The 21,629-nt window shown below is 48.4% G+C and overlaps 2 protein-coding genes across 2 annotated transcripts in view; one reads left to right on the forward strand and one right to left on the reverse strand.

The window, feature by feature from the left end:
- LOC118943851 (uncharacterized) overlaps positions 1-21,629 on the forward strand; it is a 67,064-nt gene that overhangs the window by 8,056 nt on the left and 37,379 nt on the right. The window lies entirely within an intron of this gene.
- Positions 1,998-15,531, reverse strand: LOC149972647 (uncharacterized). The gene is made up of 6 exons (XM_090218039.1): positions 15,386-15,531; positions 3,130-3,399; positions 3,000-3,089; positions 2,875-2,934; positions 2,549-2,834; positions 1,998-2,012 (listed from the first exon to the last, which is right to left on the reverse strand). The coding sequence occupies exons 1-6, from the start codon at positions 15,529-15,531 to the stop codon at positions 1,998-2,000; spliced, it is 867 nt and encodes a 288-aa protein (XP_090074165.1).

A 21,629-nucleotide genomic window follows, 5' to 3' on the forward strand; every position in this document is an offset into this window, starting at 1 on the left:
TGTGGTCAGATGAGACCAAAATGGAGCTCTTTGGCATCAACTCAACTCGCCGTGTTTGAAGGAGGAGGAATGCTGCCTATGACCCCAAGAACACCATCCCCACCGTCAAACGTGGAGGTGGAAACATTATGCTTTGGGGGTGTTTTTCTGCGAAGGGGACAGGACAACTTCACCGGGCGATGGACAGGGCCATGTACCATCAAATCTTGAGCAGTCTCCAGAGCTAAATCCCGTAGAAAATCTGTGGAGGGAGCTGAAGGTTCGAGTTGCCAAACGTCAGCCCCGAAACCTTAATGACTTGGAGAAGATCTGCAAAGAGGAGTGGGACAGAATCCCTCCTGAGATGTGTGCAAACCTGGTGGCCAACTACAAGAAACGTCTGACCTCTGTGATTGCCAACAAGGGTTTTGCCACCAAGTACTAAGTCATGTTTTGCAGAGTTGGTTAAGTACTTATTTCCCTCATTAAAATGCAAATCAATTTATAACATTTTTGACATGCGTTTTTCTGGACTTTTTCGTATTCAGTCTCTCACTGTTCAAATAAACCTACCATTAAAATGATAGACTGATCATTTCTTTGTCAGTGGACAAACGTACAAAATCAGCAGGGGATCAAATACTTTTTTTCCCTCACCGAAACCCTATTTTACACCCTATCCGCGGTGTAGGTTTGAGTTGAAATTCACTCAAGCTGTTTGGGTTTTGTAGTGACACGTTGTGTTGCTCGTTGGTTTCTGCAAACTTGAATTGGATAGGTGATGTCATATCTGAAGTCAGTGTGTGTCAGTTGGATAGGTGATGTCATATCTGAAGTCAGTGTGTGTCAGTCGGATAGGTGATGTCATATCTGAAGTCAGTGTGTCAGTTGGGATAGGTGATGTCATATCTGAAGTCAGTGTGTGTCAGTCGGATAGGTGATGTCATATCTGAAGTCAGTGTGTGTCAGTTGGATAGGTGATGTCATATCTGAAGTCAGTGTGTGTCAGTTAGGATAGGTGATGTCATATCTGAAGTCAGTGTGTGTCAGTTAGGATAGGTGATGTCATATCTGAAGTCAGTGTGTGTCAGTCGGATAGGTGATGTCATATCTGAAGTCAGTGTGTGTCAGTTGGATAGGTGATGTCATATCTGAAGTCAGTGTGTGTCAGTTGGATAGGTGATGTCATATCTGAAGTCAGTGTGTGTCAGTCGGATAGGTGATGTCATATCTAAAGTCAGTGTGTCAGTTGTATAGGTGATGTCATATCTGAAGTCAGTGTGTCAGTTGGGATAGGTAATGTCATATCTGAAGTCAGTGTGTGTTTGACAGAGTCTCTGTCTCCTCTCATCAGGAGATAGTGTGTTTGACAGAGTCTCTGTCTCCTCTCATCAGGAGATAGTGTGTTTGACAAAGTCTCTGTCTCTCCATTCTACTCCCCTCTCATCAGGAGATAGTGTGTTTGACAGAGTCTCTGTCTCCTCTCATCAGGAGATAGTGTGTTTGACAGAGTCTCTGTCTCCTCTCATCAGGAGATAGTGTGTTTGACAGAGTCTCTGTCTCCTCTCATCAGGAGATAGTGTGTTTGACAGAGTCTCTGTCTCCTCTCATCAGGAGATAGTGTGTTTGACAGAGTCTCTGTCTCCTCTCATCAGGAGATAGTGTGTTTGACAGAGTCTCTGTCTCCTCTCATCAGGAGATAGTGTGTTTGACAGAGTCTCTGTCTCCTCTCATCAGGAGATAGTCTGTTTGATAGAGTCTCTGTCTCCTCTCATCAGGAGATAGTGTGTTTGACAGAGTCTCTGTCCCCTCTCATCAGGAGATAGTGTGTTTGATAGAGTCTCTGTCTCCTCTCATCAGGAGATAGTGTGTTTGACAGAGTCTCTGTCCCCTCTCATCAGGAGATAGTGTGTTTGACAGAGTCTCTGTCTCTCCATTCTACTCCCCTCTCATCAGGATATAGTGTGTTTGACAGTCTCTGTCTCCTCTCATCAGGATATAGTGTGTTTGACAGTCTCTTAGTCTCCACACACCTGTTACCGGAATTGGATGTGTGGGTGTCACATGGAATCATTTGTAATCTCTAGCTAGCTTCTGTTTTTAGTCAGCCTAGATACACACACACACACACACACACACACACACACACACACACACACACACACACACACACACACACACTCATTTACATAGCTTATAGTTGCGGTGACTAAATGGTCTCGTGGAATTTGACTGCAGTCATGACTCGTGACCACCGGTGTGGCGGTAATACGGTCACCGTAACAGCCCTGCGCCTGGCACCTACTACCGTACCCTGTTCAAAGGCACTTAAATATTTTGTCTTTCCATTCACCCTCTGAATGGCACACATCTATACTGATTGAAGTGTATTTGTTGGAGAGAGAGACCTGTTGGAGAGAGACCTGTTGGAGAGAGACCTGTTGGAGAGAGACCTGTTGGAGAAGAGACCTGTTGGAGATGGACCTGTGGAGACCTGTTGGAGAGAGACCTGTTGGAGAGAGACCTGTTGGAGAGAGACCTGTTGGAGAGAGACCTGTTGGAGAGAGACCTGTGGAGAACTGTTGGAGAGAGACCTGTTGGAGAGAGACCTGTTGGAGAGAGATCTGTTGGAGAGAGACCTGTTGGAGAGAGACCTGTTGGAGACCTGTTGGAGAGAGACCTGTTGAAGAGAGATCTGTTGGAGAGAGACCTGTGGAGAACTGTTGGAGAGAGACCTGTTGGAGAGAGACCTGTTGGAGAGAGACCTGTTGGAGAGAGACCTGTTGGAGAGAGACCTGTTGGAGAGAGATCTGTTGGAGAGAGACCTGTTGGAGAGAGACCTGTTGGAGAGAGACCTGTGGAGAACTGTTGGAGAGAGACCTGTTGGAGAGAGACCTGTTGGAGAGAGATCTGTTGGAGAGAGACCTGTTGGAGAGAGACCTGTTGGAGAGAGACCTGTGGAGACCTGTTGGAGAGAGACCTGTTGGAGAGAGACCTGTTGGAGATGGACCTGTGGAGACCTGTTGGAGAGAGACCTGTTGGAGAGAGACCTGTTGGAGAGAGATCTGTTGGAGAGAGACCTGTTGGAGAGAGACCTGTTGGAGAGAGACCTGTGGAGACCTGTTGGAGAGAGACCTGTTGGAGAGAGACCTGTTGGAGAGAGACCTGTTGGAGAGAGATCTGTTGGAGAGAGACCTGTTGGAGAGAGATCTGTTGGAGAGAGACCTGTTGGAGAGAGATCTGTTGGAGAGAGATCTGTTGGAGAGAGACCTGTTGGAGAGAGATCTGTTGGAGAGAGATCTGTTGGAGAGAGACCTGTTGGAGAGAGATCTGTTGGAGAGAGACCTGTTGGAGAGAGACCTGTTGGAGAGAGACCTGTTAGAGAGAGACCTGTTAGAGAGAGACCTGTTGGAGAGAGACCTGTGGAGAACTGTTGGAGAGAGACCTGTGGAGAACTGTTGGAGAGAGGCCTGTTGGAGATAGACCTGTGGAGAACTGTTGGAGAGAGACCTGTGGAGACCTGTTGGAGAGAGACCTGTGGATAACTGTCTGGACATTTGCATTGTTGTGTACAGTACATGTTTTGGTTGAAGCACATTTTTGTGAAAATAACAAGGTGTTCATCACGCTCTCTCTCTCTTTCTCTTTCACTCTCTAACTCGTTCTCTCTGTCTTTCTCTCTCTTTCTCTTTCTCTTTCTCTTTCTCTTTCTCTCTCTCCCTCTCTCTAACTCGTTCTCTCTGTCTTTCTCTTTTTCTCTCTTTCTCGCTAACTCTCTTTCTCTCTCTAACTCTCTCTCTCTCGTTCTCCCTCTCTCTCTCTCTTTAACTCTCTCTCGTTCTCCCTCTCTCTCTCTCTTTAACTCTCTCTCGTTCTCCCTCTCTCTCTCTCTTTAACTCTCTCTCGTTCTCCCCTCTCTCTCTCTTTAACTCTCTCTCGTTCTCCCTCTCTCTCTCTCTCTTTAACTCTCTCTCGTTCTCCCTCTCTCTCTCTTTAACTCTCTCTCGTTCTCCCCTCTCTCTCTCTTTAACTCTCTCTCGTTCTCCCTCTCTCTCTCTCTTTAACTCTCTCTCGTTCTCCCCTCTCTCTCTCTCTTTAACTCTCTCTCGTTCTCCCCTCTCTCTCTCTTTAACTCTCTCTCGTTCTCCCTCTCTCTCTCTCTCTTTAACTCTCTCTCGTTCTCCCTCTCTCTCTCTTTAACTCTCTCTCGTTCTCCCTCTCTCTCTCTCTCTTTAACTCTCTCTCGTTCTCCCTCTCTCTCTCTTTAACTCTCTCTCGTTCTCCCTCTCTCTCTCTCTCTTTAACTCTCTCTCGTTCTCCCTCTCTCTCTCTTTAACTCTCTCTCGTTCTCCCCTCTCTCTCTCTTTAACTCTCTCTCGTTCTCCCTCTCTCTCTCTCTCTTTAACTCTCTCTCGTTCTCCCTCTCTCTCTCTTTAACTCTCTCTCGTTCTCTCTCTCTCTCTCTTTCTGAGCAGTTTAGAGGCTCAAGAGATTTCCTTTCTGAGCAAAGTAAACTTGTGAAGTACATCCCTCTTAATAAATGTCTCTAGTGGGTTTATGTTTAAACATGCATATTGATGAGAGAGCATCGTATTTCTTCCCCTTCCTACTGTGAACCATTGTAGTGTTATAGAACTCCTGCTCCTACTGTGAACCATTGTAGTGTTATAGAACTCCTGCTCCTACTGTGAACCATTGTAGTGTTATAGAACTCCTGCTCCTACTGTGAACCAGTGTAGTGTTATAGAACTCCTGCTCCTACTGTGAACCATTGTAGTGTTATAGAACTCCTGCTCCTACTGTGAACCATTGTAGTGTTATAGAACTCCTGCTCCTACTGTGAACCAGTGTAGTGTTATAGAACTCCTGCTCCTACTGTGAACCATTGTAGTGTTATAGAACTCCTGCTCCTACTGTGAACCATTGTAGTGTTATAGAACTCCTGCTCCTACTGTGAACCATTGTAGTGTTATAGAACTCCTGCTCCTACTGTGAACCATTGTAGTGTTATAGAACTCCTGCTCCTACTGTGAACCATTGTAGTGTTATAGAACTCCTGCTCCTACTGTGAACCATTGTAGTGTTATAGAACTCCTGCTCCTACTGTGAACCAGTGTAGTGTTATAGAACTCCTGCTCCTACTGTGAACCATTGTAGTGTTATAGAACTCCTGCTCCTACTGTGAACCATTGTAGTGTTATAGAACTCCTGCTCCTACTGTGAACCATTGTAGTGTTATAGAACTCCTGCTCCTACTGTGAACCATTGTAGTGTTATAGAACTCCTGCTCCTACTGTGAACCATTGTAGTGTTATAGAACTCCTGCTCCTACTGTGAACCATTGTAGTGTTATAGAACTCCTGCTCCTACTGTGAACCATTGTAGTGTTATAGAACTCCTGCTCCTACTGTGAACCATTGTAGTGTTATAGAACTCCTGCTCCTACTGTGAACCATTGTAGTGTTATAGAACTCCTGCTCCTACTGTGAACCATTGTAGTGTTATAGAACTCCTGCTCCTACTGTGAACCATTGTAGTGTTATAGAACTCCTGCTCCTACTGTGAACCATTGTAGTGTTATAGAACTCCTGCTCCTACTGTGAACCATTGTAGTGTTATAGAACTCCTGCTCCTACTGTGAACCATTGTAGTGTTATAGAACTCCTGCTCCTACTGTGAACCATTGTAGTGTTATAGAACTCCTGCTCCTACTGTGAACCATTGTAGTGTTATAGAACTCCTGCTCCTACTGTGAACCAGTGTAGTGTTATAGAACTCCTGCTCCTACTGTGAACCATTGTAGTGTTATAGAACTCCTGCTCCTACTGTGAACCATTGTAGTGTTATAGAACTCCTGCTCCTACTGTGAACCATTGTAGTGTTATAGAACTCCTGCTCCTACTGTGAACCATTGTAGTGTTATAGAACTCCTGCTCCTACTGTGAACCAGTGTAGTGTTATAGAACTCCTGCTCCTACTGTGAACCATTGTAGTGTTATAGAACTCCTGCTCCTACTGTGAACCATTGTAGTGTTATAGAACTCCTGCTCCTACTGTGAACCATTGTAGTGTTATAGAACTCCTGCTCCTACTGTGAACCATTGTAGTGTTATAGAACTCCTGCTCCTACTGTGAACCATTGTAGTGTTATAGAACTCCTGCTCCTACTGTGAACCATTGTAGTGTTATAGAACTCCTGCTATAGAACATGGATTCTTATTTGTCTAGAATCTTGTTATTTTGTATTGTATTTTTTGTCTATTTATTTTACAGTTTTATGAAAAATATTGTTTGATATTTGTTATTTGGATCCCGAGTGGCGCAGCGGTCTAAGGCACTGCATCTCAGTGCTAGATTTGTCCCTATAGACACACTGGTTCGAATCCAGGCTGTATCACAACCGGCCGTGTTTGGGAATCCCATAGCACGGCGCACAATTGACCCAGCGTCATCCGGGTTTGGCCGTCATTATAAATAAGAATTTGTTTTTAACTGACTTGCCCTAGTGAAATAAAGGTTATATTTAATTTTAACAAATATTTATATATATATATAAACCAGAAACCCAAAATCTAGAGCCCCAAAATAGTCCCCCCCAAACTTTTTTTTCTGCTAGATAATCTATTTTCTTTTAAAATTATATATCTATCATCTGTTGCCTAAAAATAATAAATTATACAAAATGATTCATTAAACAAAATGATTCATTAAACAAAATGATTCATTAAACAAAACAAAATGATTCATTAAACAAAATGAATCATTAAACAAAATAATTCATTAAACAAAACAAAATGATTCATTAAACAAAATGATTCATTAAACAAAATGATTCATTAAACAAAATGATTCATTAAACAAAATAATTCATTAAACAAAATGATTCATTAAACAAAATGATTCATTAAACAAAACAAAATGATTCATTAAACAAAATGAATCATTAAACAAAATAATTCATTAAACAAAACAAAATGATTCATTAAACAAAATAATTCATTAAACAAAATGATTCATTAAACAAAACAAAATGATTCATTAAACAAAATGATTCATTAAACAAAATGATTCAGATACAAAATGGTTTCCTTATTTGTAACCTATAAACTAGAAAAAGAAGAAACAGTTTCAAAATAGTGTTGTCAATTCTAGAAGAAGCGCGGTGGGAGGGCCCTGCCCTTAGCCCTGTCTCCTTCTGGCTGTCTGTTGGTTGGCTAAGGCTGTAAGTAGCCTTAATAATGGCATTAAATGGTTGTGCACTGGCTCGTTGGCCGCAGTTCCCTGTCTGCCCGATGTAGAGAGATCTACAGCCACAGTCGTCATTGGCCATGGAGTTGTCTGTCAACGCGGCAGTCCAGAACACTGCGGGTCGGTACAGTATACCGTATAGGGCTAGGCTAGATCACATGAAATGAGAACATTAGCCTTTAGCTAAATGACGTGCCTGGGTGGCGCCGTGTGGTGTCATGTGTGTGTGGGGGGGTGTGCCTGCCTGCGTAGGTGTCTGGTAGATTATCCTGCTGGGTGGATTGGGGTGTGGGGGTGTTGTCCACCCTCGGTACACGTGGCTGAAGATAATCCACACCACAGTATATCTTTAGATGTACTTTAATAAGGCTGGGGTTTAGGGGGGGGCTCTGAGAGGAGGAGGGGAGGAGGGGTGGACTTTAATAAGGCTGGGGTTTAGGGGGTGGGGGGGGCTCTGAGAGGAGGAGGAATGGAGGAAGGGTTAGGCCTTGGACCCAGGGCAGTGCTGCAAAGGCTCATGGGATATATCTCTGTTGAGGAGTTTATCTGTTAATCTGTGCGGCTTGTCGTAAAGGATGTGTGTGTGTGTGTGTGTGTGTGTTAGCTGGTGTTGAGTATTAGGGAGGTTACCTGGTGTGGGGTATTAAGGAGGTTACCTGGTGTGGGGTATTAGGGAGTTTACCTGGTGTTGGGGGGTTACCTGGTGTGGGGTATTAGGGATGTTACATGGTATTGGGAGGTTACCTGGTGTTGGGTATTAGTTAGGTTACCTGATGTGGGGTGTTAGGGAGGTTACCTGGTGTCGGGTATTAGTGAGGTTACCTGGTGTTGGGTGTTAGGGAGCTTACCTGGTGTTGGGTATTAGTGAGGTTACCTGGTGTTGGGTATTAGGGAGGTTACCTGGTGTTGGTGGGGTTACCTGGTGTCGGGTGTTAGGGAGGTTACCTGGTGTTCGGGGGGGTTAGCTGGTGTTGGTGGGGTTACCTGGTGTCGGGTATTAGGGAGGTTACCTGGTGTTCGGGGGGGTTAGCTGGTGTTGGTGGGGTTACCTGGTGTCGGGTATTAGGGAGGTTACCTGGTGTTAGGGAGGTTACCTGGTGTTGGGTATTGGGGAGGTTACCTGGTGTTGGGTATTAGGGAGGTTACCTGGTGTTGGGTATTAGGGAGGTTACCTGGTGTTGGGTATTAGGGAGGTTACCTGGTGTGGGGTATTAAGGAGGTTACCTGGTGTGGGGTATTAGGGAGTTTACCTGGTGTTGGGGGGTTACCTGGTGTGGGGTATTAGGGATGTTACATGGTATTGGGAGGTTACCTGGTGTTGGGTATTAGTTAGGTTACCTGATGTGGGGTGTTAGGGAGGTTACCTGGTGTCGGGTATTAGTGAGGTTACCTGGTGTTGGGTGTTAGGGAGCTTACCTGGTGTTGGGTATTAGTGAGGTTACCTGGTGTTGGGTATTAGGGAGGTTACCTGGTGTTGGTGGGGTTACCTGGTGTCGGGTGTTAGGGAGGTTACCTGGTGTTCGGGGGGGTTAGCTGGTGTTGGTGGGGTTACCTGGTGTCGGGTATTAGGGAGGTTACCTGGTGTTAGGGAGGTTACCTGGTGTTGGGTATTAGGGAGGTTACCTGGTGTTGGGTATTAGGGAGGTTACCTGGTGTTGGGTATTAGGGAGGTTACCTGGTGTTGGGTATTAGGGAGGTTACCTGGTGTTAGGGAGGTTACCTGGTGTTGGGTATTAGGGAGGTTACCTGGTGTTGGGTATTAAGGAGGTTACCTGGTGTTGGGTATTAGGGAGGTTACCTGGTGTTAGGGAGGTTACCTGGTGTTGGGTATTAGGGAGGTTACCTGGTGTTGGGTATTAGGGAGGTTACCTGGTGTTGGGTATTAGGGAGGTTACCTGGTGTTAGGGAGGTTACCTGGTGTTGGGTATTAGGGAGGTTACCTGGTGTTGGGGGGTTACCTGGTGTTGGGTATTAGGGAGGTTACCTGGTGTTGGGTATTAGGGAGGTTACCTGGTGTTGGGTATTAGGGAGGTTACCTGGTGTTAGGGAGGTTACCTGGTGTTGGGTATTAGGGAGGTTACCTGGTGTTGGTTGTTAGGGAGGTTACCTGGTGTCGGGTATTAGGGAGGTTACCTGGTGTTGGGTATTAGGGAGGTTACCTGGTGTTGGGTATTAGGGAGGTTACCTGGTGTTACGGAGGTTACCTGGTGTTGGGTATTAGGGAGGTTACCTGGTGTTAGGGAGGTTACCTGGTGTTGGGTATTAGGGAGGTTACCTGGTGTTGGGGGGTTACCTGGTGTTGGGTGTTAGGGAGGTTACCCGGTGTTGGGTGTTAGGGAGGTTACCTGGTGTTGGGTGTTAGGGAGGTCCCTCTGGATTAATGCGGGGGGGGCCGTCAGAAAGTCCAGGGAGGGGTTGAGACCCAGGGCCTCCAGCTTGATGATGAGCTTGGAGGGAACTATGGTGTTAAATGCTGAGTTGTAGTCAATGAACAGCATTCTCACATAGGTATTCCTCTATGTCCAGATGGGACAGGGCAGTGGGCAGTGTGATGCCGTTTGCGTCGTCTGTGGACCTGTTGGGACGGTAAGCACCATGACTCCTGGCTGACAGAGCTGGGGTCTGGAAGCCCTGCTGTAGTTCTGGTAATGGAGCACAGCTGGCCTAGAGAAGAAATGAGTTAATGGTTATGTGACAGATTTAGAGAGGGGAGGGTGTGTGTGACAGGTTTAGAGAGGGGAAGGTGTGTGTGACAGGGGAGGGGAGAGAGTGTGTGACAGGTTTAGAGAGGGGAGGGTGTGTGTGACAGGGGAGGGGAGGGAGTGTGTGACAGGTTTAGAGAGGGGAGGGTGTGTGTGACAGGGGAGGGGAGGGTGTGTGTGACAGGTTTAGAGAGGGGAGGGTGTGTGTGACAGGTTTAGGGAGGGGAGGGTGTGTGTGACAGGGGAGGGGAGGGAGTGTGTGACAGGTTTAGAGAGGGGAGGGTGTGTGTGACAGGGGAGGGGAGGGTGTGTGTGACAGGTTTAGAGAGGGGAGGGTGTGTGTGACAGGTTTAGGGAGGGGAGGGTGTGTATGTCTTTTACTGCATGGACTATACAGACAGGGGTTACACACACTCTGCTACCGTGTCACTACTCTCTCTGCCAGCCCAGATGGCTCCTATCACTATGTGGAGGGAGGGAGGGAGGGAGGGAGGGAGGGAGGGAGGGAGGGGGAGGAGGAGGAGGGGAGGAGAGAGGGAGGAAGGAAAGGAGGGGGAGGAGGGGAGGAGGGGGAGGAGGAAGGAAGGAAGGAAGGGGAGGATGGAGGAGGGGAGGAGGGAGAAGTGAGGAGAGGAGGGATAGGGGAGAGGAGGGGGAGGAACACGTGAGTCCGCCTTCTTAACTGTGCCAGAGTGTCCCTCCCTCCCCAAGAGACCTCACATCTGGAGCGCACCTGGTAGCCCACCTGGTACCCTACAGCTGGCCCTCCTAGATAGACTGTTACTATGGGGATGACTAGCTAGGTCAATAGATAGACTGTTACTATGGGGATGACTAGCTAGGTCAATAGATAGACTGTTACTATATAGATGACTAGCTAGGTCAATAGATAGACTTACTATGGTGTTACTATGGGGATGACTAGCTAGGTCAATAGATAGACTGTTACTATGGGGATGACTAGCTAGGTCAGTAGATAGACTGTTACTATGGGGATGACTAGCTAGGTCAGTAGATAGACTGTTACTATGGGGATGACTAACTGAGTCAACAGACTGTTACTTTTGGGATGTCTAGCTTTTCTGCTCATTGCTAGTTTTCTTTGCAGAAGAAAAGTAAATGTGGATTGTTATTTTGGCTTTGGCGCAGCGCCACATTTAAATATCTGCAGCAGAAACACTGACTGCATTTCCATCCCGCCTGATGTAGGAGTGAGGGATGGAGGGAGGAGAGGAAGAGGGAACAATGTGGAGATTGTTGATTCAGGGTTGTTATCTGGCTGCTGAGGGGGCCACGGTGGAGGTGTGTCTCTCCCTGCCTGTAGGTCTGTTTATCTTGGCTGCTGTACAACCCAGTACAGCTGGTTCTCTCCTTCCTTCCTTCCTTCCTTCCTTCCTTCCTTCCTTCCTTCCTTCCTTCCTTCCTTCCTTCCTTCCTTCCTTCCTTCCTTCCTTCCTTCCTTCCTTCCTTCCTCCCTCCTCTCTATTTCTCTCTCTCCCTCCCCCCTCCCTCTCTCTCTTCCTCCTCCCTTCCTCTCTACCTCACCCCATGTACCATTTCTCTCCCCCCTCTCTCCCTTCACCCTTCTCACCCTCTCAACACTCTTATCCTCTCACCAGGAATGTCCAAAACACCGCTGACTACTGGCGTCTAATTTTCCAGATTGCAAATCTCTGCTGTGACCAGCGTGAAGCAGTTAGCTACAACAGAGATGGAGAATGACTCCAGGTCCTCTGTAGTTCAGTTAGTAGAACATGGTCCTCTGTAGTTCAGTTAGTAGAACATGGTCCTCTGTAGTTCAGTTAGTAGAACACGGTCTTCTGTAGTTAGTAGAACATGGTCCTCTGTAGTTCAGTTAGTAGAACATGGTCCTCTGTAGTTCAGTTAGTAGAACATGGTCCTCTGTAGTTCAGTTAGTAGAACATGGTCCTCTGTAGTTCAGTTAGAAGAACATGGTCCTCTGTAGTTCAGTTAGTAGAACATGGTCCTCTGTAGTTCAGTTAGAAGAACATGGTCCTCTGTAGTTCAGTTAGTAGAACATGGTCCTCTGTAGTTCAGTTAGTAGAACATGGTCCTCTGTAGTTCAGTTAGTAGAACATGGTCCTCTGTAGTTCAGTTAGTAGAACATGGTCCTCTGTAGTTCAGTTAGTAGAACATGGTCCTCTGTAGTTCAGTTAGTAGAACTTGGTCCTCTGTAGTTCAGTTACTAGAACATGGTCCTCTGTAGTTCAGTTAGTAGAACATGGTCCTCTGTAGTTCAGTCAGTAGAACATGGTCCTCTGTAGTTGTTAGTAGAACATGGTCCTCTGTAGGTCAGTTACTAGAACATGGTCCTCTGTAGTTCAGTTAGTAGAACATGGTCCTCTGTAGTTCAGTCAGTAGAACATGGTCCTCTGTAGGTCAGTTAGTAGAACATGGTCCTCTGTAGTTGTTAGTAGAACATGTTCCTCTGTAGTTCAGTTAGTAGAACATGGTCCTCTGTAGGTCAGTTAGTAGAGCATGGCTCCAGGTCCTCTGTAGTTCAGTTGGTAGAACATGGTCCTCTGTAGTTCAGTCAGTAGAACATGGTCCTCTGTAGTTGTTAGTAGAACACGGTCCTCTGTAGGTCAGTTAGTAGAACACGGTCCTCTGTAGTTCAGTTAGTAGAACATGGTCCTCTGTAGTTCAGTTAGTAGAACATGGTCCTCTGTAGTTCAGTTAGTAGAACATGGTCCTCTGTAGTTCAGTCAGTAGAACATGGTCCTCTGTAGGTCAGTTAGTAGAACATGGTCCTCTGTAGTTGTTAGTAGAACATGTTCCTCTGTAGTTCAGTTAGTAGAACATGGTCCTCTGTAGGTCAGTTAGTAGAGCATGGCTCCAGGTCCTCTGTAGTGTAGTTGGTAGAACATGGTCCTCTGTAGTTCAGTCAGTAGAACATGGTCCTCTGTAGTTGTTAGTAGAACACGGTCCTCTGTAGTTCAGTTAGTAGAACATGGTCCTCTGTAGTTCAGTTAGTAGAACATGGTCCTCTGTAGTTCAGTTAGTAGAACATGGTCCTCTGTAGTTCAGTTAGTAGAACATGGTCCTCTGTAGGTCAGTTAGTAGAACACGGTCCTCTGTAGTTCAGTTAGTAGAACATGGTCCTCTGTAGTTCAGTTAGTAGAACTTGGTCCTCTGTAGTTCAGTTAGTAGAACATGGTCCTCTGTAGTTCAGTTAGTAGAACATGGTCCTCTGTAGTTCAGTTAGTAGAACATGGTTCTCTGTAGTTCAGTTAGTAGAACATGGTCCTCTGTAGTTCAGTTAGTAGAACATGGTCCTCTGTAGTTCAGTTAGTAGAACATGGTCCTCTGTAGTTCAGTTAGTAGAACATGGTCCTCTGTAGTTCAGTTAGTAGAACATGGTTCTCTGTAGTTCAGTTAGTAGAACATGGTCCTCTGTAGTTCAGTTAGTAGAACATGGTCCTCTGTAGTTCAGTTAGTAGAACATGGTCCTCTGTAGTTCAGTTAGTAGAACTTGGTCCTCTGTAGTTCAGTTACTAGAACATGGTCCTCTGTAGTTCAGTTAGTAGAACATGGTCCTCTGTAGTTCAGTCAGTAGAACATGGTCCTCTGTAGTTGTTAGTAGAACATGGTCCTCTGTAGGTCAGTTACTAGAACATGGTCCTCTGTAGTTCAGTTAGTAGAACATGGTCCTCTGTAGTTCAGTCAGTAGAACATGGTCCTCTGTAGGTCAGTTAGTAGAACATGGTCCTATGTAGTTGTTAGTAGAACATGTTCCTCTGTAGTTCAGTTAGTAGAACATGGTCCTCTGTAGGTCAGTTAGTAGAGCATGGCTCCAGGTCCTCTGTAGTTCAGTTGGTAGAACATGGTCCTCTGTAGTTCAGTCAGTAGAACATGGTCCTCTGTAGTTGTTAGTAGAACACGGTCCTCTGTAGGTCAGTTAGTAGAACATGGTCCTCTGTAGTTCAGTTAGTAGAACATGGTCCTCTGTAGTTCAGTTAGTAGAACTTGGTCCTCTGTAGTTCAGTTAGTAGAACATGGTCCTCTGTAGTTCAGTTAGTAGAACATGGTCCTCTGTAGTTCAGTTAGTAGAACATGGTTCTCTGTAGTTCAGTTAGTAGAACATGGTCCTCTGTAGTTCAGTTAGTAGAACATGGTCCTCTGTAGTTCAGTTAGTAGAACATGGTCCTCTGTAGTTCAGTTAGTAGAACATGGTCCTCTGTAGTTCAGTTAGTAGAACATGGTCCTCTGTAGTTCAGTTAGTAGAACATGGTTCTCTGTAGTTCAGTTAGTAGAACATGGTCCTCTGTAGTTCAGTTAGTAGAACATGGTCCTCTGTAGTTCAGTTAGTAGAACATGGTTCTCTGTAGTTCAGTTAGTAGAACATGGTCCTCTATAGGTCAGTGAGTAGAACATGGTCCTCTGTAGTTCAGTTAGTAGAACATGGTCCTCTGTAGTTCAGTTAGTAGAACATGGCTCCAGGTCACAGAGACACTAGTAGCTCCAATGCAATAATTTATTCATCAACGTTCAGCAGGAAGAGAACAGACTGAATGACAGACTGTTTGTAGCCTGGACTCTGTTGCTCTGAATGATAGACTGTTTGTAGCCTGGATGCTCTGATGCTCTGAATGACAAACTGTTTGTAGCCTGGATGCTCTGATGCTCTGAATGACAGACTGATTGTAGCCTGGACTCTGTTGCTCTGAATGACAGACTGTTTGTAGCCTGGACTCTGATGCTCTGAATGACAGACTGTTTGTAGCCTGGATGCTCTGTTGCTCTGAATGACAGACTGTTTGTAGCCTGGATGCTCTGATGGAATGTCTGAAGCCAGTTGTTGTTCACAGAACTACATGACCTTTACATTAGATTATATTATCAATATACATGTATTGTGTATTCAGTCAGTTCAGGAAGTATAGAGAGAGGTTTTTGTCCTCTAGTAAAGAAACTGTTAAGGTCTGGGTAGAGAAGGAGAGGATGGGAGAGGAGGAGGAGAGAATGGTAGAGGAGGGGTGGAGGAGGAGAGGAGGAGAGGAGGAGGAGGAGAGGATGGGAGAGGAGGAGGAGAGGATGGGAGAGAAGGAGGAGAGGAAGAGGGGAGGAGGAGGAGAGGATGGGAGAGGAGGAGGGGAGGAGGAGGAGAGGAGGAGGAGAGGGGAGGGGAGAGGTGGGGTGAAGAGAGGAGATGAGGGGAGAGGAGGGTAGAGGAGATGAGGGGAGAGGAGAGGAGGGTAGAGGAGGAGTAGAGGGAGAGGTGAGGAGGAGGGGTTGGGGGAGAAGGTGAGGGGATGGGATGGGGGAGAGGAGGAGGAGGGGGAGAGGACAGGAGGAAGGGAGAGGATGGGGGAGGAGGGGAAGAGGAGAGGAGATGTATTAGACATATACTGTAAGTGAAACTACACCCTAGCCAGATGGTTCAGTAGCCATGAACTGGCACCCGTATTCTCCCTGGACACGCCTCCTAGCCTCACCTCTCCTCTCTCTGGTGAAACGGGATCCCCCACCGCTCCACGCCCTTGGCAACCAGGACTTCCTCGGCAACCGTCCCTCCCTCCTCCTGGAGTCGTATGTGTGCGTCTCCCTGTGCGTCTCCATGTGTTTGTATATAGCCTGACATCTAAAGCAGGTCATAGGTTGTAGGTGAACAATCTCTGCTCTACCACTCAGTGTTAAATCCACACACACACACACACACACACACACACACACACACACACACACACACACACTCACTGTTAAATCCCTTTAAGTGCTTTACGAGGAAAAAGAGGGCGTCACTTCACTGCTCAGCCTATGTTCTCTCAGTACTGTGGTCCTAATGGGACCCTATGTCCTGTATAGAGCACTACTTTGGACCAGGGCCCATGGGCCCAGCGTGTAACGGGCTGACAGTATGACCAGGGCCCATGGGCCCAGCGTATAACGGGCTGACAGTATGACCAGGGCCCATGGGCCCAGTGTATAACGGGCTGACAGTATGACTAGGGCCCAAGGGCCCAGCGTATAATGGGCTTACAGTATGACCAGGGCCCATGGGCCCAGCGTATAACGGGCTGACAGTATGACCAGGGCCCATGGGCCCAGCGTATAACGGGCTGACAGTATGACCAGGGCCCATGGGCCCAGCGTGTAACGGGCTGACAGTATGACCAGGGCCCATGGGCCCAGCGTGTAACGGGCTGACAGTATGACCAGGGCCCAGCGTATAACGGGCTTACAGTATGACCAGGGCCCAAGGGCCCAGCGTATAACGGGCTGACAGTATGACCAGGGCCCAAGGGCCCAGCGTATAACGGGCTGACAGTATGACCAGGGCCCATGGGCCCAGCGTACAACGGGCTGACAGTATGACCAGGGTCCAAGGGCCCAGCGTATAACTGTTTGACAGTATGACCAGGGCCCATGGGCCCAGCGTACAACGGGCTGACAGTATGACCAGGGCCCATGGGCCCAGCGTACAACGGGCTTACAGTATAATGCAGTAGGTCACAGACAGTGTCTCTTTCCACAGCTCCTGTCAGAAGGTTTGTTTGACATCTTGTTTATGTGTGTGTAACATGAGGACATCTGATGAGATGTGTGTTTTACAAATGCACATATTTGAGCGTGTGTGTCAGCGCTCGTGTGTCTCATTGCTTATGAGGAACAGATGTAGCCCTGAGTACCAGAGTCTGTCTCTCCTCTTCCCCCTCCCCCTCTCCCTCCTGTCAGAGAGGACCCGCTGTGCCAATCTGTTTTCAGTACTGTTTATTCACCCTCTTAAAGAACACCAACATGTGAGGACAGATCATGCACATCCTCCTTCTCTCCTCTCCTCGTCTCTCCCTCTCTTCTCCCCCTCTCTTCCCTTCTCTCCTCCTCTCGCTCTCCTCTCCTCTCTTTGCCCTCCTCTCTTCCCTTCTCTCCTCTCGCTCTCCTCTCCTTGTCTCTCCCTCTCTTCTCCCCCCTCTCTTCCATTCTCTCCTCCTCTCCTCATTTCTAATATCTTCTTCCCCTTCTCATCTTCTCTACTCTCACTTCTCTCCTTGTCTCTCTTATCCTTTTCCTCTCGCTTCTCTCCTTGTCTCTCTTATCCCCTCCTCTCCCTCCTCCTCTCCTCTCACTTCTCTTTTTGTCTCTCTTATCCCCTCCTCTCCCTCCTCCTCTCCTCTCGCTTCTCTCCTTGTCTCTCTTATCCCCTCCTCTCCCTCCTCCTCTCCTCTCACTTCTCTTTTTGTCTCTCTTATCCCCTCCTCTTCCTCCTCCTCCTCCTCTCCTCTCACTTCTCTCCTTGTCTCTCTTATCCTCTCCTCTCGCTTCTCTCCTTGTCTCTCTTATCCCCTCCTCTCCCTCCTCCTCTCCTCTCACTTATCTCCTTGTCTCTCTTATCCCCTCCTCTCCCTCTTCCTCTCACTTCTCTCCTTGTCTCTCTTATCCCCTCCTCTCCCTCTTCCTCTCCTCTCACTTCTCTCCTTGTCTCTCTTATCCCCTCCTCTCCCTCCTCCTCTCCTCTCACTTCTCTCCTTGTCTCTCTTATCCCCTCCTCTCCCTCCTCCTCTCACTTCTCTCCTTGTCTCTCTTATCCCCTCCTCTCCCTCCTCCTCTCACTTTTCTCCTTGTCTCTCTTATCCCCTCCTCTCCCTCCTCCTCTCACCCACCTGCAGAACTGCGAGCACTCGGCTCCACATTGCCTGCCAAAGTGGGTTACAATGACAAATGATCAAATATATGAATCGGTGTTAAACATGAAGGGTTTGTGAGACACCAATATGTTGGGTTTACTAAATATCTGCGTGACATCACTTCATATTTAATCATATTATGAGTAAATCCAACAAAAAGGGATCTTACGAGTCCTCTGGGATTCTGGCAGAAATCAAATCAAATCAAAATCAAATGTATTTATGTAGCCCTTCATACATCAGCTGATATCTCAAAGTGCTGTACAGAAACCCAGCCTAAAACCCCAAACCAGCAAGCAATGCAGGTGTAGAAGCACGGTGGCTAGGACAAACTCCCTAGAAAGGCAAAACCTAGGAAGAAACCTAGAGAGGAACCAGGCTATGTGGGGTGGCCAGTCCTCTTCTGGCTGTGCCGGGTGGAGATTATAACCGAACATGGCCAAGATGTTCACATGTTCATAAATGACCAGCATGGTCAAATAATAATAAGGCAGAACAGTTGAAACTGGAGCTGCAGCACGGTCAGGTGGACTGGGGACAGCAAGGAGTCATCATGTCAGGTAGTCCTGAGGCATGGTCCTAGGGCTCAGGTCCTCCGAGAGAGAGAGAGAAAGAGAGAAAGAGAGAATTAGAGAGAACACACTTAAATTCACACAGGACACCGAATAGGACAGGAGAAGTACTCCAGATATAACAAACTGACCCTAGCCCCCCGACACATAAACTACTGCAGAATAAATACTGGAGGCTGAGACAGGAGGGGTCAGGAGACACTGTGGCCCCATCCGAGGACACCCCCAGACAGGGCCAAACAGGAAGGATATAACCCCACCCACTTTGCCAAAGCACAGCCCCCACACCACTAGAGGGATATCTTCAACCACCAACTTACCATCCTGAGACAAGGCCGAGTATAGCCCACAAAGATCTCCGCCACGGCACAACCCAAGGGGGAGCGCCAACCGAGACAGGAAGATCACATCAGTGACTCAACCCACTCAAGTGATGCACCTCTCCTAGGGACGACATGGAAGAGCCCCAGTAAGCCAGTGACTCAGCCCCTGTAATAGGGTTAGAGGCAGAGAATCCCAGTGGAAAGAGGGGAACCGGCCAGGCAGAGACAGCAAGGGTGGTTCGTTGCTCCAGAGCCTTTCCGTTCACCTTCACACTCCTGGGCCAGACTACACTCAATCATATGACCCACTGAAGAGATGAGTCTTCAGTAGAGACTTAAAGGTTGAGACCGAGTTTGCGTCTCTGACATGGGTAGGCAGACCATTCCATAAAAATGGAGCTCTATAGGAGAAAGCCCTGCCTCCAGCTGTTTGCTTAGAAATTCTAGGGACAATTAGGAGGCCTGCGTCTTGTGACCGTAGCGTACGTGTAGGTATGTACGGCAGGACCAATTCAGATGGTTTCCTCCATCGTAAATCGCTCCTCCTTCACCCCAGCTGCCAAACTAACCCTGATTCAGATGACCATCCTACCCAGGCTAGATTACAGAGATGTAATTTATAGATCGGCAGGTAAGGTGCTCTTGAGCGGCTAGATGTTCTTTACCATTCGGCCATCAGATTTACCACCAATGCTCCTCATAGGACACATCACTGCACTCTGTACTGGTCATCTCTGTATACCTGTCGCAAGACCCTCTGGTTGATGCTTATTTAGAAAACCCTCTTAGGCCTCACTCCCCCCTATCTGAGATATCTACTGCAGCCCTCATCCTCATACACAACACCCATTCTGCCAGTCTCTACTACAGCCCTCATCCTCCACACACAACACCCGTTCTGCCAGTCTCTACTGCAGCCCTCATCCTCCACACACACAACACCCGTTCTGCCAGTCTCTACTACAGCCCTCATCCTCCACACACAACACCCGTTCTGCCAGTCTCTACTGCAGCCCTCATCCTCCACACACACAACACCCGTTCTGCCAGTCTCTACTACAGCCCTCATCCTCCACACACAACACCCGTTCTGCCAGTCTCTACTACAGCCCTCATCCTCCACAACACCCGTTCTGCCAGTCTCTACTACAGCCCTCATCCTCCACATACAACACCCGTTCTGCCAGTCTCTACTACAGCCCTCATCCTCCACAACACCCGTTCTGCCAGTCTCTACTACAGCCCTCATCCTCCACACACAACACCCGTTCTGCCAGTCTCTACTACAGCCCTCATCCTCCACAACACCCGTTCTGCCAGTCTCTACTACAGCCCTCATTTTACACCCACAACAACCGTTCTGCCAGTCTCTACTACAGCCCTCATCCTCCACACACACAACAACCGTTCTGCCAGTCTCTACTGTTAAACGCTGGTTCCAGTCACTCACAGCAGAGAACGGTTTTCTTCCTAGGAGATCATAAAAGGACTAAAGCGTTTGTCTCTGACCTGCTGATCATCAGATCGCCAAGCTGCTCGCCGTGGCTCTTTCACTGTGTGGAGTGTGTGAGTGTGGGAGTGTGTGAGTGTGGGAGTGTGTGAGTGTGGAGTGTGTAGTGTGCCTGCGGAGTGTGTGAGTGTGGAGTGTGTGAGTGTGTGAGTGTAGAGTGTGTGAGTGTGGAGTGTGTGAGTGTGTGAGTGTGGGAGTGTGTGAGTGTGGGAGTGTGTGAGTGTGGAGTGTGTAGTGTGCCTTCGGAGTGTGTGAGTGTGGAGTGTGTGAGTGTGTGAGTGTAGAGTGTGTGAGTGTGGAGTGTGTGAGTGTGTGAGTGTGGAGTGTGTGAGTGTGGAAGTGTGGAGTGTGTGAGTGTGTGGAGTGTGCCTGCGGAGTGTGAGTGTGGAATGTGTGGACATAGAGCTAGTCTCTCCCTGCTCAAAGGGACGGCTGTGTAAAGATGGTGCTGCCGGGGGTTGGTTGGTTGGTTGGTTGGTTGGCAGGCTGGCAGGCAGGCAGGCAGGCAGAGGACAACACTCTAGCAAGGGGAGGGTGAGACGAGAGGAGGAGGAGGAGGAGAGGAAGAGGGCGATACTCCCCTGGACACAATCGGGAAAGGACAACACTCTAGCAAGGGGAGGGTGAGACGAGAGGAGGAGGAGGAGGAGGGGAAGAGGGCGATACTCCCCTGGACACAATCGGGAAAGGACAACACTCTAGCAGGGGGAGGGTGAGACGAGAGGAGGAGGAGAAGGAGAGGAAGAGGGCGATACTCTAACAGGGGGAGGGTGAGACGAGAGGAGGAGGAGGGCGATACTCCCTGGACACAATCGGGAAAGGACAGCACTCTAGCAGGGGGAGGGTGAGACGAGAGGAGGAGGAGAAGGAGAGGAAGAGGGCGATACTCCCCTGGAGAAAGTCTTCCTCTGTTTTTCTCTCCTTTATTTGGCAGCTCTGTGTAGTTATTGAGCAGAAGAATGTGGAGGCAACATTTTCCAGGCAAGGAGCATGCTTCCTGTTCTCTCTTCTGGATAGCTGATAAAATGTGGCATGTGGGAGGGAGGGAGGTAGAGAGAGAAGGGGGGGTGAGGAGGAGGAGGAGGGGGAAGGAGGAGGTGGAGGGAGGGAGGGAGAGAGAGAAGGGGGGGTGAGGAGGGGGTTGGAGGAGGAGGAGGTGGAGGGGGTTGGAGGGGGGGAAGGAGGAGGAGGAGGGGGTTGGAGGAGGGGAAGGAGGAGGAGGGGGTTGGAGGGGGGGAAGGAAGAGGAGGTGGAGGGCGGTAGGAGGAGGTGGAGGGAGGGAGAGAGAGAAGGAGGGGTGAGGAGGGGGTTGGAGGAGGAGGAGGTGGAGGGAGGGAGGAGAGAGGGGGGGTGAGGAGGGGGTTGGAGGAGGAGGAGGTGGAGGGGGTTGGAGGGGGAGGAGGGGGTTGGAGGAGGGGAAGGAGGAGGAGGAGGTGGGGACAGAGGAGGTGGAGGGAGGGTGAGAGAGAAGGGGTGGAGAGAGAGAAGGGGGGAGTGGGAGTGTGTGAGAGGAGAGGGTGGTGGAGGGAGGGACAGAGAGAGAGAGAGAAGGGGGGAGTGGGGAGTGTGTGAGAGGAGAGGGTGGTGGAGGGAGGGACAGAGAGAGAGAGAGAAGGGGGGAGGGAAGGGGTGATGATCTCAGGGTTTTC

This window comes from Oncorhynchus mykiss, chromosome 23, assembly GCF_057628025.1.
Source record: "Oncorhynchus mykiss isolate SJ-2025 chromosome 23, ASM5762802v1, whole genome shotgun sequence".
NCBI lineage: Eukaryota > Metazoa > Chordata > Actinopteri > Salmoniformes > Salmonidae > Oncorhynchus > Oncorhynchus mykiss.

What these genes read in the sequence shown, in the direction of transcription:
- LOC149972647 (XM_090218039.1), bottom strand. Translation starts at nt 15,531, where the DNA reads ATGTCAGGCTATATACAAACACATGGAGACGCACAGGGAGACGCACAC. An exon ending in AACAGGTCTCTCTCCAACAG is followed by an intron (nt 3,090 to 3,129) that starts GTCTCTCTCCAA and finishes AGGTCTCCACAG; the next exon opens with GTCTCTCTCCAACAGGTCTC. An exon ending in AACAGATCTCTCTCCAACAG is followed by an intron (nt 2,835 to 2,874) that starts GTCTCTCTCCAA and finishes AGTTCTCCACAG; the next exon opens with GTCTCTCTCCAACAGGTCTC.